The sequence below is a fragment of the Anastrepha ludens genome, chromosome 5 (genome assembly GCF_028408465.1).
Source record: "Anastrepha ludens isolate Willacy chromosome 5, idAnaLude1.1, whole genome shotgun sequence".
Classification (NCBI taxonomy): domain Eukaryota; kingdom Metazoa; phylum Arthropoda; class Insecta; order Diptera; family Tephritidae; genus Anastrepha; species Anastrepha ludens.
Genome location: NC_071501.1, coordinates 59,231,421 through 59,258,353, shown reverse-complemented (window position 1 = coordinate 59,258,353; position 26,933 = coordinate 59,231,421). Strand labels below are relative to the sequence as shown.

General features: G+C 35.7%; 1 protein-coding gene across 1 annotated transcript in view; it reads left to right on the top strand.

Annotated features, from left to right (window-relative positions):
* LOC128863722 (probable G-protein coupled receptor CG31760) overlaps positions 1-26,933 on the top strand; it is a 65,183-nt gene that overhangs the window by 16,546 nt on the left and 21,704 nt on the right. Inside the window, exons 2-6 of the mRNA XM_054103029.1 lie at positions 7,877-8,266; positions 15,308-15,494; positions 16,988-17,189; positions 20,911-21,271; positions 25,300-25,592. Of these exons, the coding sequence (XP_053959004.1) occupies positions 7,982-8,266; positions 15,308-15,494; positions 16,988-17,189; positions 20,911-21,271; positions 25,300-25,592 (1,328 nt within the window). The 5' untranslated portion in view covers positions 7,877-7,981. The remainder of the gene's footprint in view (positions 1-7,876; positions 8,267-15,307; positions 15,495-16,987; positions 17,190-20,910; positions 21,272-25,299; positions 25,593-26,933) is intronic.

The following is a 26,933-nucleotide window of genomic DNA, read 5'->3' as shown; positions in this document are numbered from 1 at the left end:
TACTAGTTGTTTCACGGTACCGCTGTAATTGTGTGAACAGCACATTCACTTACCGAGTCATTCGACTAAGTCGCTTTTATTCCTGTAAAAGTTTATCCATTTTCGTCCGACGTATAGTAACATTTCCACTCAAATCGTACCCTAGCAGCATCTGATGTTTGGTACTATCGTGAGTAACTACAAAACATTTTGTTTTATATATCGTCTACCTATATCGTGCACATCGCGTTGTTCCAGATTAACACAATTTAACATCTTTCAATTTATCAAAAGAGATTTAGCGAGATTGTTGCATCGATTCCAGTGTCTATCAAAGAATTTAATTTGATATTATTCATGAGAATTCGGTTAATACGACCCTATTGTCTTACGATACTTGTGCTTTGATTTATCAACGGGCAGTTTTTTGAGATATGACCAAATTTGATGCTAGAACATTATGTACCACCTATAAACATTGCTTTGGTCCAAAGTAGGTTCTCCGTATGATACAGTCACACAAAATTTGATACAGGTTCTTTGATCCATCTTTTTGAATATGTAAAAATCGAAGACGAGCCGAAACATGTGCAAGCAAAGCAGCTGTCAACAATTAACTGAACATTCAAAATAGCCGAACTCGTCGGCAGGAGTGAGAGACATGTGTACCAACATATCGCCACAAAAAAATCGAAATTCGAATATACAGTGAGTCACAGTCAAAGTGAGCCACACTTCCTACTCATCAGATTTAGTAGAAATTTGGTTAAAAATTCCACTGATTGGAAAAAAGGTTTATGTGTTTTATTGTTTGAATATTAGCTTCAATAATTCATCGCTTACATGAAGAACTTTCTTTGTTTATTATAAAAAAATGAACAAAAACTAAAATAATTCACAAACCTATCTCACAGTGAAAGTGAGCCACCTTAGCTGAACTGAACTTAAATAACAAATTAATACTTTGTTGGGCCACCTTTGGCGGAAATAACGGTTTTTAGACGTCGGGGCATTGATTCTCATAACTTACAGGTATATGTGGAAGGAATTGCACGCCACTCGTCTTGTAAGGCATCTAAAAGACTTTGTTTTGAAGAAATGCTATGTTTCCGCAGGTTTTGGTCAAGACGGAACCATAAGTTTTCAATTATATTTATATCTGGAGACTGCGGTGGTACTTCCAATACGTGGGGGCAGTTATATAATAGATATTCCCGCGCATCAAACGACTTGTGCTTAGGACCATTGTCCTGGTAAAAATAGAAGTCGCCTTCGCTCCCTAGTTTTTCGACACTTGGCTTAAGATTTTGCTTCAAAACCTCGATATAAACGTATTTATCCATTATGCCTGGAATATGTTGAAGATTTCCAGTTCCACCACCTGCCATGCAGCCCCAAACCATGACGAAGCCACCGCCGTGCCTCATACTGGGAGTTAGGTTTTTCGGCTGAAACTCAGTGTTTTTTGTCGCCATACCATCTTCTTACCGTCAGAGCCAAATAAGTTAAATTTACTTTCGTCTGTAAAGAGCACGTACAAAAATATTATTATAGCCTCTACGTTGCATTATACCGTTATGAACCTTTTGCCAGAAACTCATATCCTTGTAGACATATTTCAGCGCAAACTCCAACCTTTTTTTTCGATTTTTGCTGCTAATAAATGGCTTGTTTCTGGCCGTACGACCATTATAACCATGCATTCTGAGAACTCTTCTTACAGTTTCGGATATTTAGCTGCTCCTCAACCATCTTCGTCAATTTTGGAGCACTAAGATGAGGATTTTTCTTCACTTCCCGCAAAATAAATGCCTCGTCCCTTTATGAAAACGCCTTTTTTTTGCTTTCTTTCTGCTTGTTTCCTACTCTTCCTCCTCTAGTAAAGCGATGTATGATGTGCTGGACAGTTCCTCAGCTTTTATTCACAAATTCCGCAATTTTTCTTTGGGGTTTTCCTTTTTTAAAAAGATCAATTACTAACTGTCTAATTTCAACACTTGTTTGTCGACCCATCTTTATAACCCGCTTGATAATAAACAACTAAAACACTAAGAATAAGATGCAAGCGAAAATTAATATCCAAAAATATATATCCCGTTATTTTAAAAGAAACAATGTTAGGTGGCTCACTTTGAGTGTGACGTTAGTTTGTGCGTTTGTTTTTGTTCTTCATTATTACTCTTACTTCGGCAGCACACAAACAGAAAAAATACAGTTAGATTACACAAGCATGCTCACTTGATAAAGTTGACAAAAAATAATGGGTGTTTGAAAGTATTTACAAAAGTTGTTTAAACAAATATCTTCAAGGAATTGGTGGCTCACTTTGACTGTGACTCATTGTACGTAACCTGCGAAAATTCAAAATTCGCGATACTTTTTGTATATGTAAGTGGCAACTGATGTTGCTTTTCCTGTAACAACATACAAAATTCAGTGACAGTCCTAGGCTGGGTATAAATCCGGGTCATTCCGGTATCGAAGACCCGAAATGTCGTGGGAGCAATCACAGATGTGTCTACCACGACGATACCACTAGAAACAATTATTGAGAACTAGCGTAACGAACCCAATGGAGATGGAGCAAACATCACTATGCAAAATATAGTCAGCACATCTATGAAAGATAGAAATTAATTAACTTTCCTTTCAGCTAAAATTGTATTTAATTTTTTTGTTTCAATACTTACTGATTTTTATGTTTTTCATGTTGATTATTGGTGAGATCCAAGCAGGATTGTATAAGTAAATTGAATAAAATATCCCTAAAGATAATAGTGGTCCGCTGGTGAGTAAGCTCTTCCAAGCCGCTTGCATTGTACCATATTCTGGGCCTAATTTGTGCAAATTAGATGTTATATAAATTTATACTGATATAAATCAGTCAGAAGAAGGTTAATATAATATTTATAAAAAATGTACATACAGTTCAACTTATGGTGTCAATTTTAATATGCTTCGCACATTAACTTCCACTATATAACATTTCACTATAGGTAAGTAATTTAAAGTTTACCAACGGCGTAGGAGTACTCGTGTGATGTTGTGAGCACTCGACAAACTAATTTTATCTATTGGAGATTCCAAGTATTAAAAACAAATGGCTTCCATGACATTCCTATAATTTAAATGTGTTGTTGTTGCTGTAATGCCACCATATATATGTACTCATGTATATACATACATAGTAGATACATATGTGCATATGTAATATACATATAACATTCTCCCATTACATTATTTAAATGTTCGTTCTTTCTATTCGCTCCCGGTCTGAATTGGCTATTAAATAAGAAGCGAAGATAGTTTTGACGGTAGTGATATGATAAAAATTTGTTGGACATGCCTACTTTCGCTTCGCTTTCGGCAATTGCTGCAATGCTTTCATTCTTCAAATAGACAATTTTCAACTCGCCATTGTGGTGGTATGCGCATAAAATTTTCCTCAAAGGCAAGAAACTGTTATATTATGGTTGCAATTATGGCACCATGTTCTTTTATCTTCAATGAGGGGTAGTTAAAGCTTGAGGCTAACTAGGGTTCTTTCATAGCGAAATGTATTGTTCTCCCGCTGGCAAAAACGTGTAAAAGTGCTGACACTGTTATTTTTCTGCTTCATTTATTTTCCACAATATAAGCGCATGCAAAGTACTATTCACGTGAATGTATATGTCTGCGCATATGCAATAATATAATGGAAATTGCTTTATGTTGCAGAAAGATGTCCTGGAAATTTCCTCAGTAGTTTAGTTATAAGTAAATATGTATGTGTGTATGCATACCACGAATTTTATTAGGTGCATAACTTTTTTGTACATTAAACCCAAACAAATCAATGGAGTAGTCCCTATTTTGGCTTTATTATCCTGTATTATTCCTCCGGTATGCAAATCAGTATGTGCGTTAGTGGTAGACTGTTATTCACAAGCACACTGAGCCATGAGTACTGAATAATATCCTAAATCTTTTGTTAATTGAGAAGATATACTTTCATTAAATGTGCCTTATCAAATTTTTCGTTTTCGTATGTACCAAGTAAGTAAATAGTTAATGTATATAAAGTATAAAATAACGCAACTTAAGCACGGTTTTGAATACAAAGGTAACTTTTGAGCCACCCATTAAAAAGCGCGAAATCGCTCAATGTACAAGATGTCAAAGATACGGGCATACCCATATAACGGGTGATTTTTTAGCTATTATCTTTTTAAACAGTTAGTTTAAACAGCTGACGCACGTTTCGTGTTTTGTTTCACTGTCAAACATCTTCAGTTTGATCTATAATTTAACCATCAATCGCCTTACCAACGAACAACGCTTGCAAAACGTTGAAATTTATTATATAAATACGTGTTCTGTTAAGAAAGTATATCGCGCGCGTCTTCCATTTTATGGTCAGTTTAATCGACCCACTGAAGCGGCTATTCGAGCTACTGTGACTAAATTGAGAACCAAATTTACATTATTGGACATCAAACCACCAACACGCTTACGTAGAGTGCGAACTGAAGAAAATGTCGCAGCTGTATCGGCCAGTGTTAATGATGACCAACAATTATCGATTCGTCGCCGTTCGCAGCAATTGGGTCTCTGTTACTCAACAACGGGGACAATTTTGCGAAAGGATTTAGGTGTGAAGTCTTTCAAAATACAGCTGGTGTAAGAATTGAAGCCGAACGACCTACCGCAACGCAGAATTTTTGGTGAAAGGGCTCTTGGAAAGTTGGCCGAAAATCCACTTTTTTATCGAAAAATTGTGTTCAGCGACGAAGCTCATTTTTGGATCAATGGGTACGTAAATAAGCAGAATTGTCGGTTTTGGAGCGAAGATCAACCAGAAGAATTGCAAGAGCTACCAATGTATCCAGAAAAGGTCACAGTTTGATGCGGTTTATGGGCTGGAGGTATCATTGGACCGTACTTCTTCAAAGATGCTGCGAATCGTAACGTAACTGTGAATGATGAGCGCTACCGTGAAATGATATCCAACTTTTTTTGCCCAAAATGCAAGAGCTTGAGTTGCATGACATGTGGTTTCAGCAAGACGGCGCCACATGCCACACAGCACGCGTAACAATGAACTTGTTGAGAGGCGAGTTCGGTGAATATTTTATTTCACGTTCGGGACCTGTCCATTGGCCACCCAGATCGAGCGATATAACGCCTTTAGCTTATTTTTTGTGGAGCTATGTTAAAGCTCATGCCTATTCAGACAAGCCTGCTTCAATTAACGCATTGGAAGACAACACTAAAGCATTTATATGTGAGATACCGGCCGAAACATTGGAAAGAGTATGCCAAAATTGGACTAAGCGGATGGACCATTTGAAGCGCAGTCGCGGTCAACAATTGCATGAAATAATCTTTAAACATTAAATTATATGGCATTTTTCTGAGTTTTACGTGTGTTTTTTTGAAAACCTTTCCTATAGCTCTTAAAAAATCACCCTTTATATCGCAATCACAACCCGTGATGTGTTAAATGTGTAGGTAAACATACAACAAGAGCATGCCCTATAAAAGGCATGTTGAGCGAAGCTAAGTGGTGTTATGTGATGGAAAATATCCAGCTAACTTTAAAAAATGCACTGTATACAAAGAATTGCAGTCTAAAACGTTACCACCTCTAAGAAAAAAAACTATGCCTGAATTTAACACAGTGACAATAGAGCAAGTCAACTTAGATAATAACGTAGGCTCGCTTTCAAAACCAGTTGGGGATCGCTCATCAGTTTGCCATACTCTATCATATGCATAAGCTGTAATTGGCTTGAAACCGACACTAAGAGCTCCTTGCAATAATGCAGAGAATATCTTGCCAACAGCTCAACAAAATGACTCCTGCGAACTAAAATGCATGCTGAAAATGGTTTTGGAATAGATGAGCACTATGATGCCACCCTCATCGCTAAGTTGTCAGTAGGAGTTCGAACCTTAACATAGCTATTTGGAATGCTAACGGGCTTACTAGCCACATTCACGAAATAAAAACTTTTCTAGCAGCGCATGAAATCGAAATAATTTACTTCGACTTTTGACGTTGAAGCACCATACTTAAGAGAACAACTAGAAATACAATGATCTATACCCGACTGGGCGGTTTCATTACTGCTTTTTGAATTTGCAAGAGAAGCATTCTCTTCTTTAAGTTCTTGATTAGCTAAGTTGTTGCTTGTACAAAAAGATGTTTGATCGTAGGAGACTTTTGGATTGGGAGAGTTATTTAATTTAGTGTTCTGTGATTTAATGTAGTTGTTGTCTTGGTTTAGTATTGATTTAGAAGTATAGAGGTACTTTGTGCAAAGTGAGCACCCGAGGTTTCTGCTAATGAAAATGCAGTACTTTGAGAGCTCGTTTGTTTATTATTCGATAATTGTAGGTGGCTGACTTCTTCATTTAATGTTGTTTTTGGAGTAGAGGTATTTTGGGTAGTAGTGGCGTTTGGAGTTTCTGAATTAAGAAGTTGGAGTTTGAAGAATTAAGTGGGGGTAAAGTAATTTGTGTACGATAGATATTTCCTACCTCCATCATGAAGCATTTATTTTTTATTTTTATAGCTAAGATATCGTTAGCTTGTTTAATTCTTTTGCATTCATTGGAGGATGAAGGATGTTCTTCCAAACAGTTTGCACACATAATACGAGTGCAATCGTCTGGTTGATGTGGAGGTAGTGCGCACCCAACACGTATTGGTTGTTTCTTGCACCATTTTGTGGTGTGACCAAGCAGTTGACACAGTTTGCACCGCATGGGATAAGGAATGTACTCCCTAACTTTTACAGAATGTCATGCATCAATTTTGGTACGTAATTTGTAAGAATCAAAATAGTAGGATAACACCACTGAGAGTTAGTTTTCCATTGAACATTTTATTGAATTTATAAATAGAAGTAACACCTTAGCTGCTGAGTTCATTCACAATTTCTTCATCAGACACTTTATTAATATAAGATAAGGGGCATATATTGTCCGCTTGGTGATGTTGACTGAATAATGAAATGAAAATGTGACACGTCACAGTTCTTGTAATTGCGTGGTAAACAAAAGTTTTCCTGTCCTTTACCAGTAGTAGAACGTTACCATCCCTGAGTTCGGAGATCGATATTACCTCTTTACTGATAAGCTGAATTGCCTTAAGGATGGCAAAACATGAATAGTCTGAATTTTTTTTATTTTCATCACTGCAGGATAAGACCAGAAACTTAGCTGACTCTTTCTGTAACAACTTATAACTATTCAAGGGAAATTTCATCATTTCCCATTTGAAAAAGTTGTCCAACATACAGCACTTCTTAATAACATGTAAATTTTTGTATGCTTATTGAAGGTCTCTGCCTATTTGGGCTTTAACTTAGTCGAAAGAATTGTCTATTATATTATACGACGATTCCTGGATATTCGGTAGTTCAATGTTTTCGCTACATAAATTTCTGTATTTATTATCAAATATATGAAAAGTGGATATTATTGCTGTTTAATTTCGTTACTTTTTCAGATCTTTCTTAGATGAGACCAAAAGTGGATATGTGTATGAAACTCGCGTTGTTTTTAATATTTTAAATTACCATCTTTAAGATCATAACTTACTTAAATTTTGATTAAACTTTATTCAACAGTTACAGTAAATTAAATTTCTGTTTAAAGGAACCTGTCCCATTTCAAAAGTATATTATGCCTTCATAGATAGTTAAAATACGAATTTCATTGTGCAACCCCATCGAAGACATAAGGATATCGATTCATTTTGATTATTACACCAAGAATATTGCGTTAAAATGTTGTACACAACCGTTGTGTGAACGGAGCTGTACTCATTGTACCCAATTCATATTACTTTCCCGATTTTTTTAAAAACTAGACTCGTTTCTGAATCTCTTGTATTTAATTGTTTTTTCAGCTCGACTTCAAATGCAACACAACAATGAAATGCTTTTTGACAACATAGTCACGATCGAAGATATCGACAAATATTTGTTGTCTACAGTCATAAAATTGGTCACTAATGCAGCAGAAGCATTGCAAGTGGCAAATGCTTTTAAGCGAAATTGGTTTTTGGCACAGCAAATACGTCACCATAAGGAGAGTAGGCCTTCAAGGGTGTTGCATCTTACGCATGAAGTCGATCCAGCTAAACATTTCGCTTATACTAGCGTTGTTGTTGATGATTCAAGCTGAAGTTGTTGTAGAAGCGGTGACGGTTACAGAAGCAGCGACAATATCCACAGCAACCACATCTGTCAATTTAAAAAGTATCCTCCGCATTGGCGATGGCAATATTGTTACCAAAGTAAGTATTCCATAAAAACTACTAGAACTAAGAAATTGTATCAGCAAATGTTTGTATGTATGCAAGTATATGGATTTTGGTGATAACTTCATCAGGTAATGTTTGCAGTTTTTTTAATCTTTCTAGCCATATACAAAAGCACATTAAGCATATATGTATGTGCACTCATATTGTAGATTAATCAAATTTAAAGATACTATGTAGCGAAGACTAATGAATTTGTGTATCCGAAGAGTAACGTGAATTTATATAATATATTTCCCGAAAATATTTATTTATTCATCAATATCTATTTGGCCTCCCTCAAAGTAATCCCCTTCAAAGTAATACACTTGTACCAACACTTATTTGAGCTCTAACCCTTTGTTTTCCAATTATTGCTGTTAAATTGTATGTAGTAAACAATGTCCGAAGTGTATTTTGTAGATAGGTTCTATTCCTCCCAAAATGCAGAGATTGGCCATTTTTTTAATTTTTTTTTTGGGCAAGGTAAAGTTTTTTTTAATTTTCCACAACGGCATCGCAAAGTACTAGTCTTCAGCTTTAAAATACATTTTTTTTAATATTTTTACGATTAATATAAAAAAAGTTATTCTATTTTGAATTGGAGACTTTTAGATATGCAAATTCAACTTTTCTAACTCTCTAACGCCCCTGTAAAGGGCGAATTCAAAATAGTATAACTTTTTTTATATTAATCACAAAAATATTTTTAAAAATGGATTTTAAAGCTGAAGACTAGTAATTTGCGATACCGTTGAGGAAAATTAAAAAAAAAAAACTTTACCTTGGCCAAAAAAAAATTAAAAAAATGGCCAAAATCTGCATTTTTTGACTTTTTAACCTCAAATTGCCAAAAATCCTGACGTGCTGGAGCATTTTCAAGGTCATATTCATTGCCAGCATAAAAAAACCTTCAAGAAACACCCATAGCCGTTTTAAAAGCTGTAAAAAAGCGAGATTTTGTTGGCCTGTGTTATTTGTGTATGTGAGTTTATCTTTTTGTACGTTTTTATGAATGATTTTTCATATGCAGATATTAATTCGATTTTATGGTAACAAAAGTCTTAACAGTTTATATTTTTGCATGAGTTGCTGTTTGTGATATGATACTAATAGCTACTATTGAATTTAGAATATTTGTTTTTTAACCCTAGAAGGAGATTCATATTTTTAGGACGGTAAAGACATTATTCGTCGAAACGATAGCACCCACTTTTAAAATTACCCCGATCGCACCTAGTCCTAGACTCAAACTCATTTACTTTGCATTGTTGTCTGCATTCACGTCATGCTTATGCACTTTGCATATTTTTTAAAGCCGACGTTTTTAAAGTTACCACATTAAGTATTCTGTTTATGTTCTTTTTAAGGAGAGCAGAGTGTAAAGATTCGTAAGACTCGTTTTCTAAATATGGCTAAGCGTATAACAGTTATTTTATTCCACTGTCACACATCATCACCCCTTTGAGCCCATAGTTTGCTGGCTTTTTGGGCATGTATATTTCAAAACCACATCAGCATCCGAAAGGAAATCAATGGTCATATAGGATACAGGTGTATAATTATCCCGACATTTCTGAATAAACATTTCCCACATCTTTCTTTTTGGAGCAATTTTTTGTGCTGTAAGCTGTATGCTTGCTGCTCTATCATCAAATCGCATGCAGGGCATTGGAAATTTTAATCTGATTTTAGTAATTCTAGAAAGATATTTAGATCCAGAGTAGGACGGATCAAATAACTCTGCACATGTGAGGTGATTATAACAATTTCAATTTCCTTATTGTTTCTTTGTTTTCTTTGAGCTGTGTCAGTGGAATTAATGCGTGAGAATTAGTTGATTCCAACCTTGGTCTACTGTACAATTTCTTCAATTTTATCGTCCATTATAAAAAGTGTGAAAACTTGTAGTGGGTCCACACTATTTTTGGACAAGAGAGTAAGGCCACGCACTTGATGTATAATACTTTGTCCGCATCTATCAATGAAACTTAGCTTTTTACGTCGGCCACTTATGACGATGTTTTTTAAGTAATGTATAGTTTTCGAAAATGTGATTATATTAGACCTTTCACCCAAAATATTTAGCTGAATTTCGTCTTCGTCTGCAGAGGTCTTCAGAAGAATTTTCATCTTCACTTAGCTCTCCCAAGTCAGACTAAAGTTCGTCAATCGCACAACATTTTTAAATTTCCTCGTCATTTAATGAATATTGTTTTGTCATATTAAAAAAAACATCTATAGTATAAGTATAAAACACATAAAAATAAATTCTAAAATAAATATTGCTTTGTAAGCAAAAGTCACACAAAAGACATTATTCGTCGTTTCGAAGACGCAAATTCTTTAAAACGGTACTTACAAGCAACTAGCGAAGCTGAGCGCGCGCACACAACTTAGCTTACCAACGACTAATGTCACAATGGGTCCGCTCCATGCGTTGCAGCAACGTATTTGACTGTCGTGGCGTGTAAAACGTACAGTGGTGCGATATGGAAAGTAATGTCGCATAAAAACAAAAACAAAAAAAAACTGTTCTTGTCGTGAAAGCAAATGTTTTATTTCGTTGTGTATAAAGAGATTTTTGTTGTTTGTGAAATATTTTATAAGATTAATGCTTATTGAAGCGAAAGAGGGTTTTCATAGAATGTGTGGGCATTTATTTATCATGTCCGACCAACTGTCGCAGTTCCTCCTGTCACTAAGCAGAGGGGACTGCAGGCAGCCGGTTGGGCTGATGACGGACCACTTTCTATGGGCAAAGCACAGGGAAAAGGTGGGCATCTCAGACGGTGCAATCTGCCCAGCATGTGCGTCTGCCCGGCCTTCGCTCGAATCAGGCATGAGGTCTGTGACACTGATGTGTTAAGAAGCGACCACCATGGCTTCTTGGCACCACAAGACCTACTCAGATTTCTTCGGAGGTGGAATAGATTTAAAGAAAATTATAAAGGGAACCCGACTGCAGGACAATGGACTTAATTGTGTCTGAGTGCTGTACTTGCCAGTCTGTCTCGACAAAAAAAATTCTCCTTTTGTGTTAGAGCAAATACAAAAACACTATCTCTACAAAGCAAAAGAGGGCAAACAAATCAATTGCTGTTACACTCCTTGACCATCATTGACAGATCGTTTATTTACATACGAAACTTTAGTACGTTCTCTGCGTTATTTATGTTTTTATTAATAATTTTTACAAAAGAATTTAAACGTATTCTTTTCTAACTCTGCCATTAGCAATAGGAGTGTTCTTGTAGGCGATAGCTTGTACCAATTCTTATTAACTATCACATATTGCTGTTTTTGCACCGAAAGAACTTGCAATGAAGAGAAAATTGAGAGCGACAAGCAATATTTCATTTTGAGGGGAAGCTGCAAGTTTTTACTGAATAAATGTCTACAGCCAAGAATTACCCAGTAAGAAAAAAGCTGAATTTTTAAAAATCAGAGATGAAAAATTTTAAATAGAAACAAATTAAAATAAGAAAAGTTTTAAGCTATACCTATGCAGATCTTAGTATAGTTCGTAATTTGCCTTTAAATAGTTGTTACTAATTTTCCGCATGGTGAAAAGCTTTTAGATGCCTGGATAAGATCAGACCATTAACCGGCTCTCAGCGAATTTGAAAGATTCAGCTGATTGGCTGACGTAACCGGGGTCATGACGAATTGCTTACGAAAAAACCAAGATTGTATTGGTGATATACGAAAAAAATCTTCCCAGCCTACACTCATGTTACATCGTTGTCGTCTGAACGACTAATAAGGGGGGTGTGTGAACACGTGTGAAATGAGCCGGCAGAATGCTACTGCCGAGTTGCCGGTGATATGGCAACAGAAGTTAATCGTTCAATTTCGTTTTCATCTTAGCTGAAGCCCAAATCTGGTCATCCTTTAGTGTAAAGTCACACTAGTGCAATTTATTCGTGTGTTCTTTGTGTAATTTCTCCTTCTTCTAGCATTTTTGCTCGCATTTTCACATTTCCTCACGCAATTACACCAGTGTGATGTCACATCTCTCTAATGAACGCAATTTTGTATTCCATCATTCTTGTTCTGCCTGTGCACATACTTTGCTGCTCTCATTGAACAATCTTCACAGGGTTGCATGGTGAATCAATTAAGTATTAACCTACTTACATAAGGTGTTTTCTATTCACCATGCGTTAGCGAGTAGTGAAGATATGACTGGTATAAATAAGCATATGGTATTTTGCTAGCACTGTAAAAGAGCTACCAAAAATTGCATTTATCCGGAAGTACTTAGTGAGTATCAGTAAGATAGCATGAACATAGGGAAACATTTGTTGTTTCAATTCGTTACTTTTGATCCTCGTGCTCTGTCAACACTCTTTATATTCTCGTTCTTCGCAATTTTAATGTTGACTGTAGACCGGAAAAATTGTAAGCAACATAAACGAAAAAATTGTAAGCAACAGAGTTGTCGTGTTTTAAAACACCGGCAACACCAAAATTTAAAATAGTAAGTTAAACCCGTTTTAGGAAGTACAACCATACTCGCTAGCGAATCTTGCTCGATTACTTTGTTGTTACTTTCACATGCCAATTTTTCAGCAAACTAACAAAACCCAAACATGGCGAGCAGAGAAGTGACGAGTGATTGGCCCAGCTCTTTTTTCAATTTGGGGCTTGTGTTTTGAAGTTGTTCCAGGAATTGAGGTGCATACAGTTTTATGCCGCCTCCGAAATATAGGCAAAATCTTCTTCGATCGTTTCATCTCTCATACTCTAGCTTTCGAAGGCAGACCCTGCCAAATGGTAGTCTCGTACCGACCCAATCGGCTACAGCGGTCGCCGAACATAGGTATGTATTATACAGGGTGCGGACAGTATTTGAGGACAACTTGAGAGTGAATTTAATTAGCTTTTATTTTGCACAAAATTTAATGAGACTTCACTTCCAACCTTAACTTATTAATATATATATCTATAAAATCATTCATTAAGATTCCCATTCGCTGCAATAACCTCCTCGAGCCGGGTTCGGAAACGATTGCATTCCCGATCAAATGCTCTTTATTCATATTGACGATAACTTTACTAATTGCAGCCTTCAGAGAAGAAATTTTTAGTTTCATGCGCAACTGTACACCGCACATACTAATCCAAGGGATTAAGGTCAGGAGAATTAGGCGGCCATAAGTTCGGAGTTATGTAGTCATGTAAATTTTCAACCTTCCTTTGTATCGCAATAGCTTTATGTGAAGAAGCAGATCCTTGCTGAAAGATGTATGGGTGTCATCGCGTACACTATCAATCCGGAGTTTCATTAATATCTCTAGAACTTCCAGAATTCACCTGAATTCCTTAATTAAAAAACTGTGGTGGCATGACATGCCCTTTTTGCACAGTGCACACGCTGTATGCACCCTGTATATATGTATAAATACATAGCATATTAGCTTATGATACGAGAAAAGTTCGTTTTGTTGGTGGAAGGAATATTATAGAGTGGTTTTTCACCTGCAGCTTTTATGTGCCTTTTTTGTTTATGACCGTAACACTCATATGTATGTTTGTTTGTGTATCACGTACATTGATGGAAGGAATTCCAATGCTATTTTTACCCAAATCACACGCTTAGGCGAACACCATAAATAAATTGAATACGACTATACTCAAGCAAGTTTGAGCGAGAGATATGCTTTTATCATTTAAGTGGAAAATCGTGAGAGCATTAAAATGTTTTACATGCACATACAAACACATATAAGTACACATATGCATATTATTTCATTTTTTGGGCTTGTTGGAACTTTTCAAGAAACGAGTTCTTTGGTGAACAAACTCTAAACGCTGACATTGTGGCACGATAACATACTTTCTTATCTTACCGACGCGTCCGATGGATTTTTACTAAAAATGCAAGAACTTGCACCATTCGGTTTTTTTTACGTAAAGTTTTTTACATTTTTGTTTTTTCTTCTAAGAAGAGAAAAGTTATAATTCCTATTCAATATTCAAGTGAAGAAGAAAATGATGCAAAATCAGAGGTTAGTAACTCATACGATGTTTGGATTTGAATCGAAAATGATGGTGATGGTGCTCTACCTAACAGGTTTCCTTGGAAATGTTCAGGACCCTATTGACTATTTCAGCAGCTTTTTGTAGTTTTCCATCCAATATTTCCTCATTTTCTCATGATGAGGGGAAATTGGATAGGAAACTAAATATCTTGCAACCTGAAGGTACAGGAAAACACAACGACTGTTTAGTATGTTCTAATCGCAAGCTGCTTTGAGGAAGGAAAACAACAGTACACTTTTGTGAAACATGCAAGAGAAAGCCAATACTTCATGTTGGAGATTACTTCAAACACTACCATACATTACAAATTGGTAAATTCAAAAAATATATATTTTATAACAAAACTGAAATGAATGCAAAGGAACTATAAAAAATTGTCTTTTTTCGTATTTGTTAAAAATAACTACAACCTGGTGAGAATCAAGCATGAGAAAAGTCGGGCCCGATAAGGATTAAAGAAAGTTTTCCCAAGCATTTTTTGGATGCTCAAATCAAAGATGGAGTTATTTTCAAATGGTAATAATTGAAAAAGGGGAAGAAAAATTATAATTTTTTTGATACAAAATCTGTTTTATATATTTATTTCTTTTGCAAGAGTAAATATGTCTTTGAGAATTCACTTTTTGTTTTGCACTTGGTTAGATAACCAGAGAAAACGGAGCTGAAAGTGATGGGCATAGCGAAAGATTCCATCAACAAATGAGGCAGGATGAGATCATGCCTGTTTTCTACATGCATTTTCAACTAAGGAGAAGTTTTAAAATTATACTATTTAATACTTCATTTACATCACTAGCTCCTGTCGAAAGGCTTTTTTCTATTGAGGGAATCATAATGTGATATTTGTATAGTCATTGGGTATAAATTACAGTCAAAAAGGAAATTTGTCCCCCAAATTTGATGCACATATATGTACCTATATTGTATAATTCTTTGCTCACTAAAAGATAATGTTACAATAAAATAAATTATACGTGTGTACAATTTCAGGGAGCAATTGAGCACTCGTTGGTTACGATTCATGACATCGCCACCGAAAACTTGGGCACTTTATGCATATCTACGCTATTCCGCCCTTTACAAATACCCATCAATTCAGAACGTTACGAAAGTTCAAGACAAAAAGCCGATCTCGTTGCATCTATACTGCAGGATGTGGGTATCGTACGGCATGGCGGTGAGTATGAAAAACAAGTATTCGTTAATACCCTAAAGTTATGGAATATATACATATATTGGCTTTATAGATTTTGCTTCTTGATCTTCAGAATATGTATTGCGTATTGCTTTAATGTCTTTTCGACTATAAATTCTACATAATAATTGAATTTTATCAAAAATATATATGTATAGGGGTCTGGTGATACTATTGACGAAGATTTAAATTTTTAAAACTGCTACATCTGAATGGCTCAGTTCGTAAGTTAATATTTTTAAAATATCCCGAAGTTTGGATGGATTTCTGTATTCCCTTCATTGCGTATATATTATTGAAAGCATATTTTGGGTATTTGGCCGAGCGGCGTGCGTCCCTAACTGCTGATCTTATGAGCGGGGAGGAGACCGTTTCGATGTTTGTGCGGATTATTTAGTCAACGTGCATTCGCAATCGAAGCGTATTTCAAGGTCAATGATTCTTGTGCAAGTACTCGTATTAGATTTTGTTCATACTATAATATCCGAGGTTCATGTGATGACACAAGAGAGGACTTTATTCGTTCATAGTGCGAAGCTTCCGGTTAACAAGTTTGGTGACAAACAGCCCACCGGCGGGCCTCAGCCAGACATTGAGAATAAATGAACAAATGAAAATATTGAAATCGTCAGTATAAGTTTGCACACTAATCTGATTCAGTCCGTGGCTTGCGACCTTCCAAAAACTGTGCATGAAATATTGAATACGCATCTTAGACTTTACCCCTTCAAAATTCAAATCGTTCAAGCAATTAAGTCTAACGATTACAATTTGAGTAAAAATTTCTGCGAGACAATATTAGAGCGATTTCGTACTATATTTTCTGATTTCCAATTTTCAATTAAATGGAAGAGTAAATAAGCAAAATAGCTTTTACTGATCACTTAAAGGTACAGAACCCTCTATTAAAACATCAACAGTAACGGTTTGATATGCATTGTCAAGCAATAGAGAATTGGATCATATTTTTTTGAAAACTCTTGTCTCTTGTGTATCTCGGAGCGGGCTGAACGATTTTTTTCTGCCGACGAGAGAACATCCTTCCTTCAGTACATACACATGGTTTCAGCAAGATGGCACTCTAATAAACTAATGAGCCGTTTCGCTAGCATATTCTAGCCACCCAAAATTGCACACCTCAAAAGTAAAGTCTATGAAACAAACCTAGCGACCATCTCAGCTCTAAAGGAAAATGTCGTTTGCAAGGTTAAAGTCATCCCATCATCACTTCTTCGCCCGACCTTTTTCTATTGTTAAATTATGTCATATATAGTGACCAAAATAATAATTTCCTTAGGTATGTAGGATGGCTTTTCCGGTAACCCTGTATACTTAAATTACTTCTAACATAGATCCACTTACTTGTAGGAATATACATAAACCAAGCTACATATGTATGTACTTATATATAGGAATATATATGTACATGTTACCAAATATTGTGAAAAGTGTAATCACAATTAAACCTTTTACAGGCCTAACAGATGCACTTACTAAAGGCTTGCTCAGCGACGAATCTACTACTGGCGCTAGAATTTTAGCACTCAATCTGACCAATGGTGCAGTACAGTCGTATGTTTGGTGGGTAAAAAGTTATCATGAGAAAGCTGGGGAACTACAACGCTACGAGGAAGATGACTTGCAGATAGGGAAAAAACCAACACAGAGCTATCCATGGTAAGTATGTATCAAAATTACATGCACATTTCACAACTTCACGCTTGATCGAAAATCGATTTAAAACTTCGCCGAATTCCTAAGCAATTCTAAGAGAATGAAAGTTTAGATTAAAATTAAACCAGATATATCCATAGCTGCTAAAGTTTGTCTTGTACATACCCTTATCTATCTATTTCATAGGTTGTTTTTAAATTTCCTTAAAACAAATTTAGGTAATTATATTCTTCTATAAATATTAAATCACTAAGAGACTACATTTTATGTGGTAAAGGATCGTGATTGATTCGAAATTTATTTACGAAATTTATTTTTTTTAACCGTCATAACAATACTAGTGTACTCTTACAACCAAAAACCCCAAAGAACCAAACCATCCAATTCATATGTCATATCAATCCTTGAGTCCAAGTTATTCGCATGAGAATAAAAATACTAATTTTAGCATTGATCATAACCACTTCTTCTTATGTGGCGCTACAACCGGGCTTGGCCGAATCCAAAATAGCGCGCCAGCTGTTTCAGTCGCCAGTTAGTAATCTCGAGAGTTGAAAACTCCTGCAGCAATTGGTCCTTCCAGCGGAGATATGGTCTTACTTTTTCTCGTGTTCCTTTTTGGGGTACCGTGTTGTAGATCCGCTAAGCAAGTGTATCCGCTGTATTTTTACTCGCTTAACTATGTTAATATTCCCATAAAGTTCACACAACTCACTGTTCCACCGTACACGATACTCCTCAGCAACGCGGAGGGTACCCAATATCTTCCGTGCCATAAAGCAGCGTGGGAATGATGAGCGGTTTGTATAATGTTATTTTGGTCCTCCGGGAGGGGGGCTCTACTTCCTAATTGCCTACTTAGCCCAAAGTAATACCTGTTGGCAAGAGTTATTCTCCGTTTGATCTCCAGGCTGACGCATTTTTGTTGTTGATGTGGGTCCCAAGATAAACAAACTCCTTCACAATTGTTGGTTGTCAACATTGACATATCGTCCAAGACGCTGTATTGGCAGCATATATGTACTTCGTTTTATGCTTATTCATCGACAGACCCACATTGCCTACCTTTCTGTTTAAACTTGAGTATGCCAAGTATAGCGTTTTTCAATAGGTGCGCTTCAACTTTTTTCCGATAGGGAGGGCGGTTTTCATTTGTAAACTTCATGAGTGTACATTTCATCATGGAACGCTACACACTTGAGCAACGATTGCAAATCGTGCAAATTTTTTATGAAAATATTCGTTCTGTTGCTCGAAAATTATCCAGATTTTTTCCAAAATGGCTTTGTCAACAAGCAAAATATGCGTTACTGGGCAGAACGCAATCCACACGTGATTCATGAGGTACCGTTACATCCCGAAAAAATCACTGTTTGGTGCGGTTTACATACCGGCGGCGTAATTGACCCATATTTTTTCGTTGACGAGAACGATCGCCACGTTACTGTGAATGGATATCGATACCGCGACATGATAAACGATTATTTTTAGCCGCAATTGAATGGTATGGACTTAGACGACATGTGGTTTCAACAGGACGGGGCCACAAGCCACACAGCACACGCTACAATTGATTTGTTGAAGAGTAAGTTCGATAAGCGCATTATTTCCAGAAATGGACCGGTCGAATGGCCGCCGCGCTCGTGTGATTTGACGCCTCTAGACTATTTTCTTTGGGGTTATGTGAAGTCATTGGTCTACAGTAACAAGCCGGCGACGATTTGTGAGCTCAGAGCCAATATTGAACGTGAAATTGCTGGAATTTCGGTCGATTTATGCAAAAGAGTGGTCGAAAATTGGGTTCAACGATTGGACTTCGTAAAACGTTCACGCGGTGGTTATGCAAAAGAAATCGAATTTCATACTTAAATGTATATGTTCAAACTCGATAATAAAAAAAAAAAATTAGTTAAAAAAGTCAAACCGTTTGTGTTTTATTCAAAAAAATAGTTGAAGCGCTCTTACTGAAAAACGCTTTATACGGCGCGATTGGTTTCGCTGATAATGTAGAGTAGAATGGGGTAAGATAGGTCTTTTTTTTTGGAGAGCTCTTGCTACAGTGTTTTTGCATTGATTTTGAAAAATAAGCAAGATTTTGAAAGGTTATTTATCTGCTAACATTTTGGTTATACTGACTTATAAGAACAATGTACATGGCTTGGAAATTAACGTTTTAACTTTTATTTATAGAGTATGAACACTGCACATGTTATAAAAGTTAGGAATTTTCCTTTAATTCATCACGCGAGCACGTAATGTTTCGAACGGAATTTTAAATTGTTTAGAGGCTGATCGAACACTAGCGCCATCTCGGACTGCCGCGATTGCGTTTTTTACGTCCTCTTCACTTCGTTTCGGCGTTTTTCGCACATAATTACGCACCATTTTGCTGCAAAAACAATAAAAATTTATTTTATTCAATTAAAAGTAGTGACCTATAATGCCCCCAGACGGCTGACCTATAGTGCCCCCAAGCACATGTTTTATGTTAGTGTCGATATTTTTTTTAAAAACAAAAATATCAAAAAACTAACACATTATTCGTGTTCAGCATTATTTTCTACGTAAAATAAAACTCACCTGACAAATATTTACATACATTAAATGCACTGCACCGTAGAATAAAAAAAATGCTATGTCGGAGAAAAGCTCACAAAAAACTAAACGACGCCAGAACTAGGATAACTAATCAATGGTGACGGCCGAAATGACAGTCGCGAACGTTGTTCCCCACCACGTATTCAATTCACATAAGACGAGTGACCTCTGCAAAAACAGTGCGACGAAAACCCCACCTACCTATTGTGCCCCCATACCTATCTTACCCCATTCTACTCTAGATGTCATCGGTATGTGCTAATAGCAGGTACTCCTCTGGAAGATAGTACCAGTGCGGTTTAGCTCGACAGCGCAAAAGATTTTTTCCAAAGAGAGGTTGAAAAAGTCAGATAGGGGTGATTTCTGTGTTATCAACGGCGGCTTTATAATCGACGAATAGATGGTGTGTGTAGAGTTGTTTTTCGTGCGTCTCCTCGAGGATTTGGCGTATTGTGACGATATGATTCTTATTGGCAGTGTTAAGCAGCTAAGCACTTAGCATGCTCTCATTCGACGTTAACCACTGCCTTTAAGTAAAGTCTAACAAGTTACCAACACAGTATCGATATCACTGGCTGGTTTTCAAAGTAAAAAATACTTAAGATATAGTAATATTATTATTAATTTATTTATAATTAATAAAAAGGGTAAATTCATATAAGAATGTATAATACTTAAAAAAAATTTACCAAGGATTGTGTTGTAAGATAATTGTTTATTTGTGCGAAGTCTGCACTAGATCTAAAATACTACCTTTTCCTTAAACCAGTCAGTTTCCGCCCCACGTCACTTGCTCTTTTTATAATACTTATTCATTCACTTTTATCTAACACTCGGAAAGCCCGTTTTTACCAAAGTTGAGTAATAATGTAATTAAATTTTGAAATAAATTTAATGAATGAATTAATAAAATAATAAATTTGGATAAAGTCTGTTTTAAAGCGTTAAACAATTTGAATTGTTACATGCATGGTATGATTTAAATTATTTAATAATAATTTAACCGAATATCGCATTAGATGTCCCTTAAATTTTCCTACTATTTGCGACTATTTAAATTTTTAACGACATTTGATATGCCAGTTTATAGGAATTAATATCTCAAGTGTTATTTGTATTTTTCTAGGTTTGAAGATGAAAACACGTCACCAACATTACGATCGCCAAAATTTGCACCAAGCCCTCCGAACATGTACTACAAAGGATGGTGGACATTCCCTTATTTTTCTTGTACGTTAAGTAAATGGATACTATCTTACAGTATCGCTATACCACCAAGTGGCCGGCACGGCTTACGTGGCTTCGTCAGCATTGACATCGATGTAACCAGTTTGAGAGTTAACCAATGCGAAGCCCCTATTTACTTTTTGAATTACCAACAATTACAATCCCGACGCCTGCACCTCACAGACGTACCTGCCACCGATGCAATTGCAGACCTGCAGGCCTTTCATGGTTCACACAAATGCCATCGTGACACCATGAGGGTGAGTACTTAATGGATTTATACAGATATGTAAATGGTGATCAATTTAGAGCTATCGAATTTTAAATTGAAATAAAATAATGAAAATTCAAATTGATTGGGCAATCTTTATTATAGGTATTTGTGTAGAACTATCCATGACATTTATTTTTCAAAGATAATCCTTTTCAACGCTTTGGCCGCAACTGCGCCGTAATTTGGTCAACCGTACAACCAATTTCAATGACTAGCTGGAGGACATCGGTTGGTATCTCGTTAATAGCTTTAGTAATGTTGGCTTCAAATGCCTTAAACACAGCTGGTCACACGATCTTGGTGGCCAATCCACTGGTCCGAGACGAGAGATGAATTGCGTTTGCCATTCACCGTTGCATTGGCGCTAGCCTCGTATTTGAAGAAATATGGACCAATACTCCTCCAGCCCAGAGGCCACACCAAACGATTGTTTTCAATAAATGTAATGGCTCTTCTTTAATGGCGTCGGATTGCCCTTCAGCCCAAATACGGCAATTTTTCTTATTGACGTAGACAAAAATGGGCTTCATCGCTGAATACCATAAGTTGGCCTGAGTGCGCGATGAACACTCTTCACAGAACGTCGATTTTCGTAATACAGTTGTACGATTTGTAAACGTGAATAAGGCTTAAGACTTTCCATGATAAAATATTAATGAATACTAGGCCAGATCGATTTGTGGGGAGGCAAAAAAATCGCCCATTGCTCTGTGAAAATCATATTCTAGGGATCAAAATAAGAAACTTTGCCGAAAGAACCATACCTCTAAAACGAATTCTGATGTCCCTCAATTTGGGTCGAACTTTTAGTGTCTTTTGTGGGGAGGCAAAAAAATCGCCCATTGCTCGGCAAAGTTTCTTATTTTGATCCCTAGAATACGATTTTCACAGAGCAATGAGCGATTTTTAAATCGACCCGCCCTAATGAATACTGAACAAAATTATGTCAATCAATACTAAAAAATTATAAATTTAGTTTGCCAGTAGTCACGCGTGATCTGTCAAAAGAACCCTACCTGCCATCTGATCACCATTTGAATGCTTGCATCGCAATTAGGTAACTACATGCCATATGTATGTATCGGGTGTTTTTAAAAGCTTCAGAATTTAAAATGATAATACAAATTAGAAATATTGTTTGAATGACGGCGGCCGCTATAGCTGAATTGGTTGGTGCGTGACTTCCATTCACAATTCAGAGAGAATGTAGGTTCGAATCTCGGTGAAATATCTAAATGAAGAAACAGTTTTTTCTAATAGCGGTCGTCCCTCGGCAACCAATGGCAAACTTCCGAGTGCATTTCTGCCATGAAAAATCTCAATTTCAAAAACGAGTGTTTTGAAATATTTTTCTGAGTATAAAACAGCAAAAAACGTTTCCAAAGAAAAGAAAGCGTGAAAGACTGCAAGCCACATTGATAAAATGATGGTTAGATTGTCAAAACAGGATCCCAGGAAGAGTGCTGTTGTCATTCACCCTTATATTTTATTCAGCAATGAAACGAAAATTAATAGAGTTGGTCCAGACATGACAATGATTCGAAGCTCTCGTGTGGCAAAGAATTTTAAGAAGAAAATGTAACGTAAAAAATGCACCCCGTACGCTGAATATCACAAATTTGGATCACTTATTTCAAAAGACCTATGCAGCATGGGAATCCATTCCTGCTGAACGTTCTAGGGGTTTAATAATGTCAGTGCAAGCGCGCTATGAAGCAGTAATAAAGCAAAAAGGATTTACAACAAAATATTAATGCATGCTCTTTCCTTTCGACGGCATTTTTTATTATTTTACTATTATTTTTCTCAAAAGAATTTCGAATTGTTTTAACTTTTTTACATGGAGTATTAAATGTATGAGTTTCTTAGATAAAAAGACTGATGCACACTGAAAACATTTTAATTTAATGAAATAAAACCTATTATGCAAAAATGTAAGTGATTTTATTGAAAAAAGTCTCAAATTGAGACAACTGGGTACCGTTCTTAAATATTTTTTAGCCGTTAAATTGAACATACTTACATTTACTGCATTGGATTTGGGGGGTTGTTCGGTGATCACAGTTTGCATACAACCCTCTTACCTTCAATTACCAAATAGTGAATGTTAGTGTTCAATGAGCTTTTTCAGCATTAAAGCTCGTTTTAAGGACTTACGTTGAAATCTCTCCATCCACAATGTAGAAAAATTTTGCCTTTTAAAACTTTATAATATATATTTTCTCAATTAAATAAATTTTTTTTGTTGAATATTCTGAAATACCTTTACGGTTCTTTTTTTGTTTTTGAAAATTACAATTGCCAAAAGTATTAGCATTGAGCAGAAAAGTTTCAATTTCGTTCAGATGAAGTTGCAAATTGCAAAAGTCGAATGCATTGGGTTAACTGAATTTCTGGTAGCACAGAAGGATCTCCGATATCGAGTTTTTCAATACACCCCATATGTTTTAAATGATTTCCAATAGTAAGTCTCGTGTGACATCCTCTAAACAAAAACTTATTAAATCAATGCCGCATTAGCTTTATATTTTTAGCGGCAAAATATGTCTACAACGAAAACTTTTGCTCTCTTAAGTTTGAACAGTTTGAACCTAATAACGCTAAGATTTACAGAATGCATCCAAAGAAAATATTTCATTTATAACCGCCATTTACTTTGTTGGCATTTCGGGAATCAAACAGCTGCTAGTTTGTGTTTCGGCTATATTTTGTCTGAATGACAGAATACCAAAAATATATTTTTGAAATCCACAAGTAATGAGAATCCATCGGTACGAAATTTATTTACACTGAAAGCCTTTTTTTGGTTCTAACCAAGCCCAAAAAATTAAAAGTCACATTTTAATGCTAATTTTTTTCACATAAAATAAAACTAAAAAAATAACTTTTTTCCCGAAACTTTTATTATGAAAGTCATAATCGGTTGTGCCCCTGCTCACACAGCCTCACTTCTCATTTCATGTTGAGGTGACTCCTCAATCTCTATATGTTGAAATAGTTTAAGCCAATCAAGTTGACTAGACTAAAGTGTCCCTGTTTAAGATTCAACCATGCCTGTGATCATATGCCGCTAGAAGAGAGTTGATGCTATATGTTGCGGCAAAAAATATGTAATAATAACCTGCCTCAAAATATTTGTAAAGAAAATTGTTCATTGTTTCAAGAATGTGTATCATATTTGCGCATGTTTATGTTTATTTTCAGAGGCGGTGAAATAAATTTAGGACATCATTATTATTACATGAGTCTCAAAAACCGATATATGATTCACTTTTTAAGTAATGGTTCATCACGTTAGTAGAGTTCATAAATTTTGTAATTTATTTTTTACACCAGGACACTTGTGCCTAAGAGAATTAAAATTCTGTGCACATAACATCACAGAGGAATCGAAATAGATATAGATATAGGTATGTATACCAAAATGCTCAGAATGATGGAGAAGTCTATTAACCTATTTCTTTCCGTTTGTGCTCATGATAGCTAGAGCGAAAAATTAATAGTAATACAATATATGTGTGAATACACATTTTTCTTTTAATTAAAATCTTTTCTCACATTTTTCCCTTCACAATTTATTAAAGTAAATATTGATTTTATATTGGTTGAACAGTTGTGTGAAATGTTTTTAAAGATTATATTGTCGATGTGCGTTTTGTTTTTGCAGACACACATACGAACAAAAAAACAAAAAAACGGTTATTATCCTTTTTAATAAATAAATTAAGTATGTAGAATACATTTGGTGCCAAACTGTTGAAATTTCTGTTCTGAATTAGCTGTTGCCAAAGCGTTTTTGAAAACAAAAACTCTTCTCTCGTCTACTTAATTTTGGAATATACAATAACAAAGCCGTTCACTATTTTACATATTTTTAATAATAATTTTCCGGCCTGCATTTGTAATAATGAATATTGTGACCTTGCAATAATAGTGATGTAACTGTCGTTCTAGTTTTATAAATATCCATTTTTATCCATTATTGTCATAAATTTTATTTCAATTTCATTATAGTGCGACTATCGCCCGCCCAGCACGGAGACGCCGATAATAACCACTAACAAAATTCTATCTACACCAAATAGTTGGTCACGTGGCGCATACCAATGCCTCTGTAGGCGCGGTTTCTACTCTATGCGGCATCCGGATGGCTTTAATGGTACTATCATGGAGATTGCTTGGAAAGAGCACCAAGAAAATGTGAGCAATTACTACATGGACGTTTTTACATGTATCCGATGTGCGTCCGGCTGTGATTTCTGTACAGGCCCGGAACCTTGTTTGGCCAACTATAATTGGCCTTTTAGGTAAGATTGTGGTTGTTCAAACTCTAAGCATTAAACTTAAAAAACATTGGCGTGTGATCATATTTAGTACTAAGTTAGAGTAATGCTAAAAAGTTACAGCTAACTATGTTTTTAGGTGTATCATATTCAATTTAATGCTCTGCTCTCAAGAAACTGCTTTTGAGCAAACTTCTGTCACTTTACTAGAAATCTGTTACCCATTGCGGTCAAATCACATATTTTGGCGTTTACTTAACTCACTGTTTACTTGTTGCTAATACTCGTAGCACTTGAGAACAGTTTTAAACTTTTCTCAATGTCACTCCTAAAAATGATAATTCACAAGCAAATTTCTTGCATACTTGAGTAACGTTTTTTTAATTAAGCTATTTTAAAGTAAGCTTGAAAGACACTAAATTGATAAGTGGTTTTACCTAAGATTGAGAAACACTTATGTATTTTTTGCGCGAGATTTCCGATATATGTTAAGTCAAATAAATGAGAACAATAGTATAACAAGCAAACAAGCTCTATTTTACATTTATGATGCATTGTCTAAGTGTTACAGAATAGTTTTTCTATCGCCAGAATAGAACCGATGAATAAAACAGATTTGGATTAACCACTTCTGTGCTCGCTAGCCGATAAAATTTGATGTGAAAGTAATAACAGACCAGCGATGTTCAGCCTACTATACTTTGTTTTTAGCATCTTAGCTCACAAGCTACATGCTTCCAAGTATAAGAAAGGATACTTTTTCGTTATATTTTGGATACTTTCATGCGGGGAAAACCGGTGCTGCCAAATAATATACAAGGTTGGATTCAACGGAAATATGTATTATATTCCCTACTCGCTAGCTTGTTGGTGAATCGAAAAAACCTATTATCTCGTTTTGCTTATGAATTTTTGTCAACCTTTGCCCAACGTTTTTTATTCAGTAGATGAGTTCCGAAGTGAGTGGTAACTACAAGTAAAATTAATATATTTATTTGTTCAATGGAAATGTCGCAATCGGGAAATAACCACGCCCACGCTTTGAAATTAAAGTGGGTGCCTCGTGTATTGAGTTGAAAACGTGTATTTGACCAAAATTTTGCTTTCTCAAAAAATTGGCTCAAAATCATACTCGATTTTAGGTTTTGTTAGACATAATAGTTTAAACTTCTCAGACCTTTACACAATTAAATTATTGTTCCCCGCGTTTGTTCGATCTAGGTAGGAATAGGTTTTATTTATTTGGTGGCCTTATCACGAATTTTCTAGAATAGAATGGGTACAAAAGATGTTTCTTAAATTTTTTATCGCCTCTTCCGCAACCAGCATCTCTATCTTTAGGATAAATATGAAATAAACTCAAAT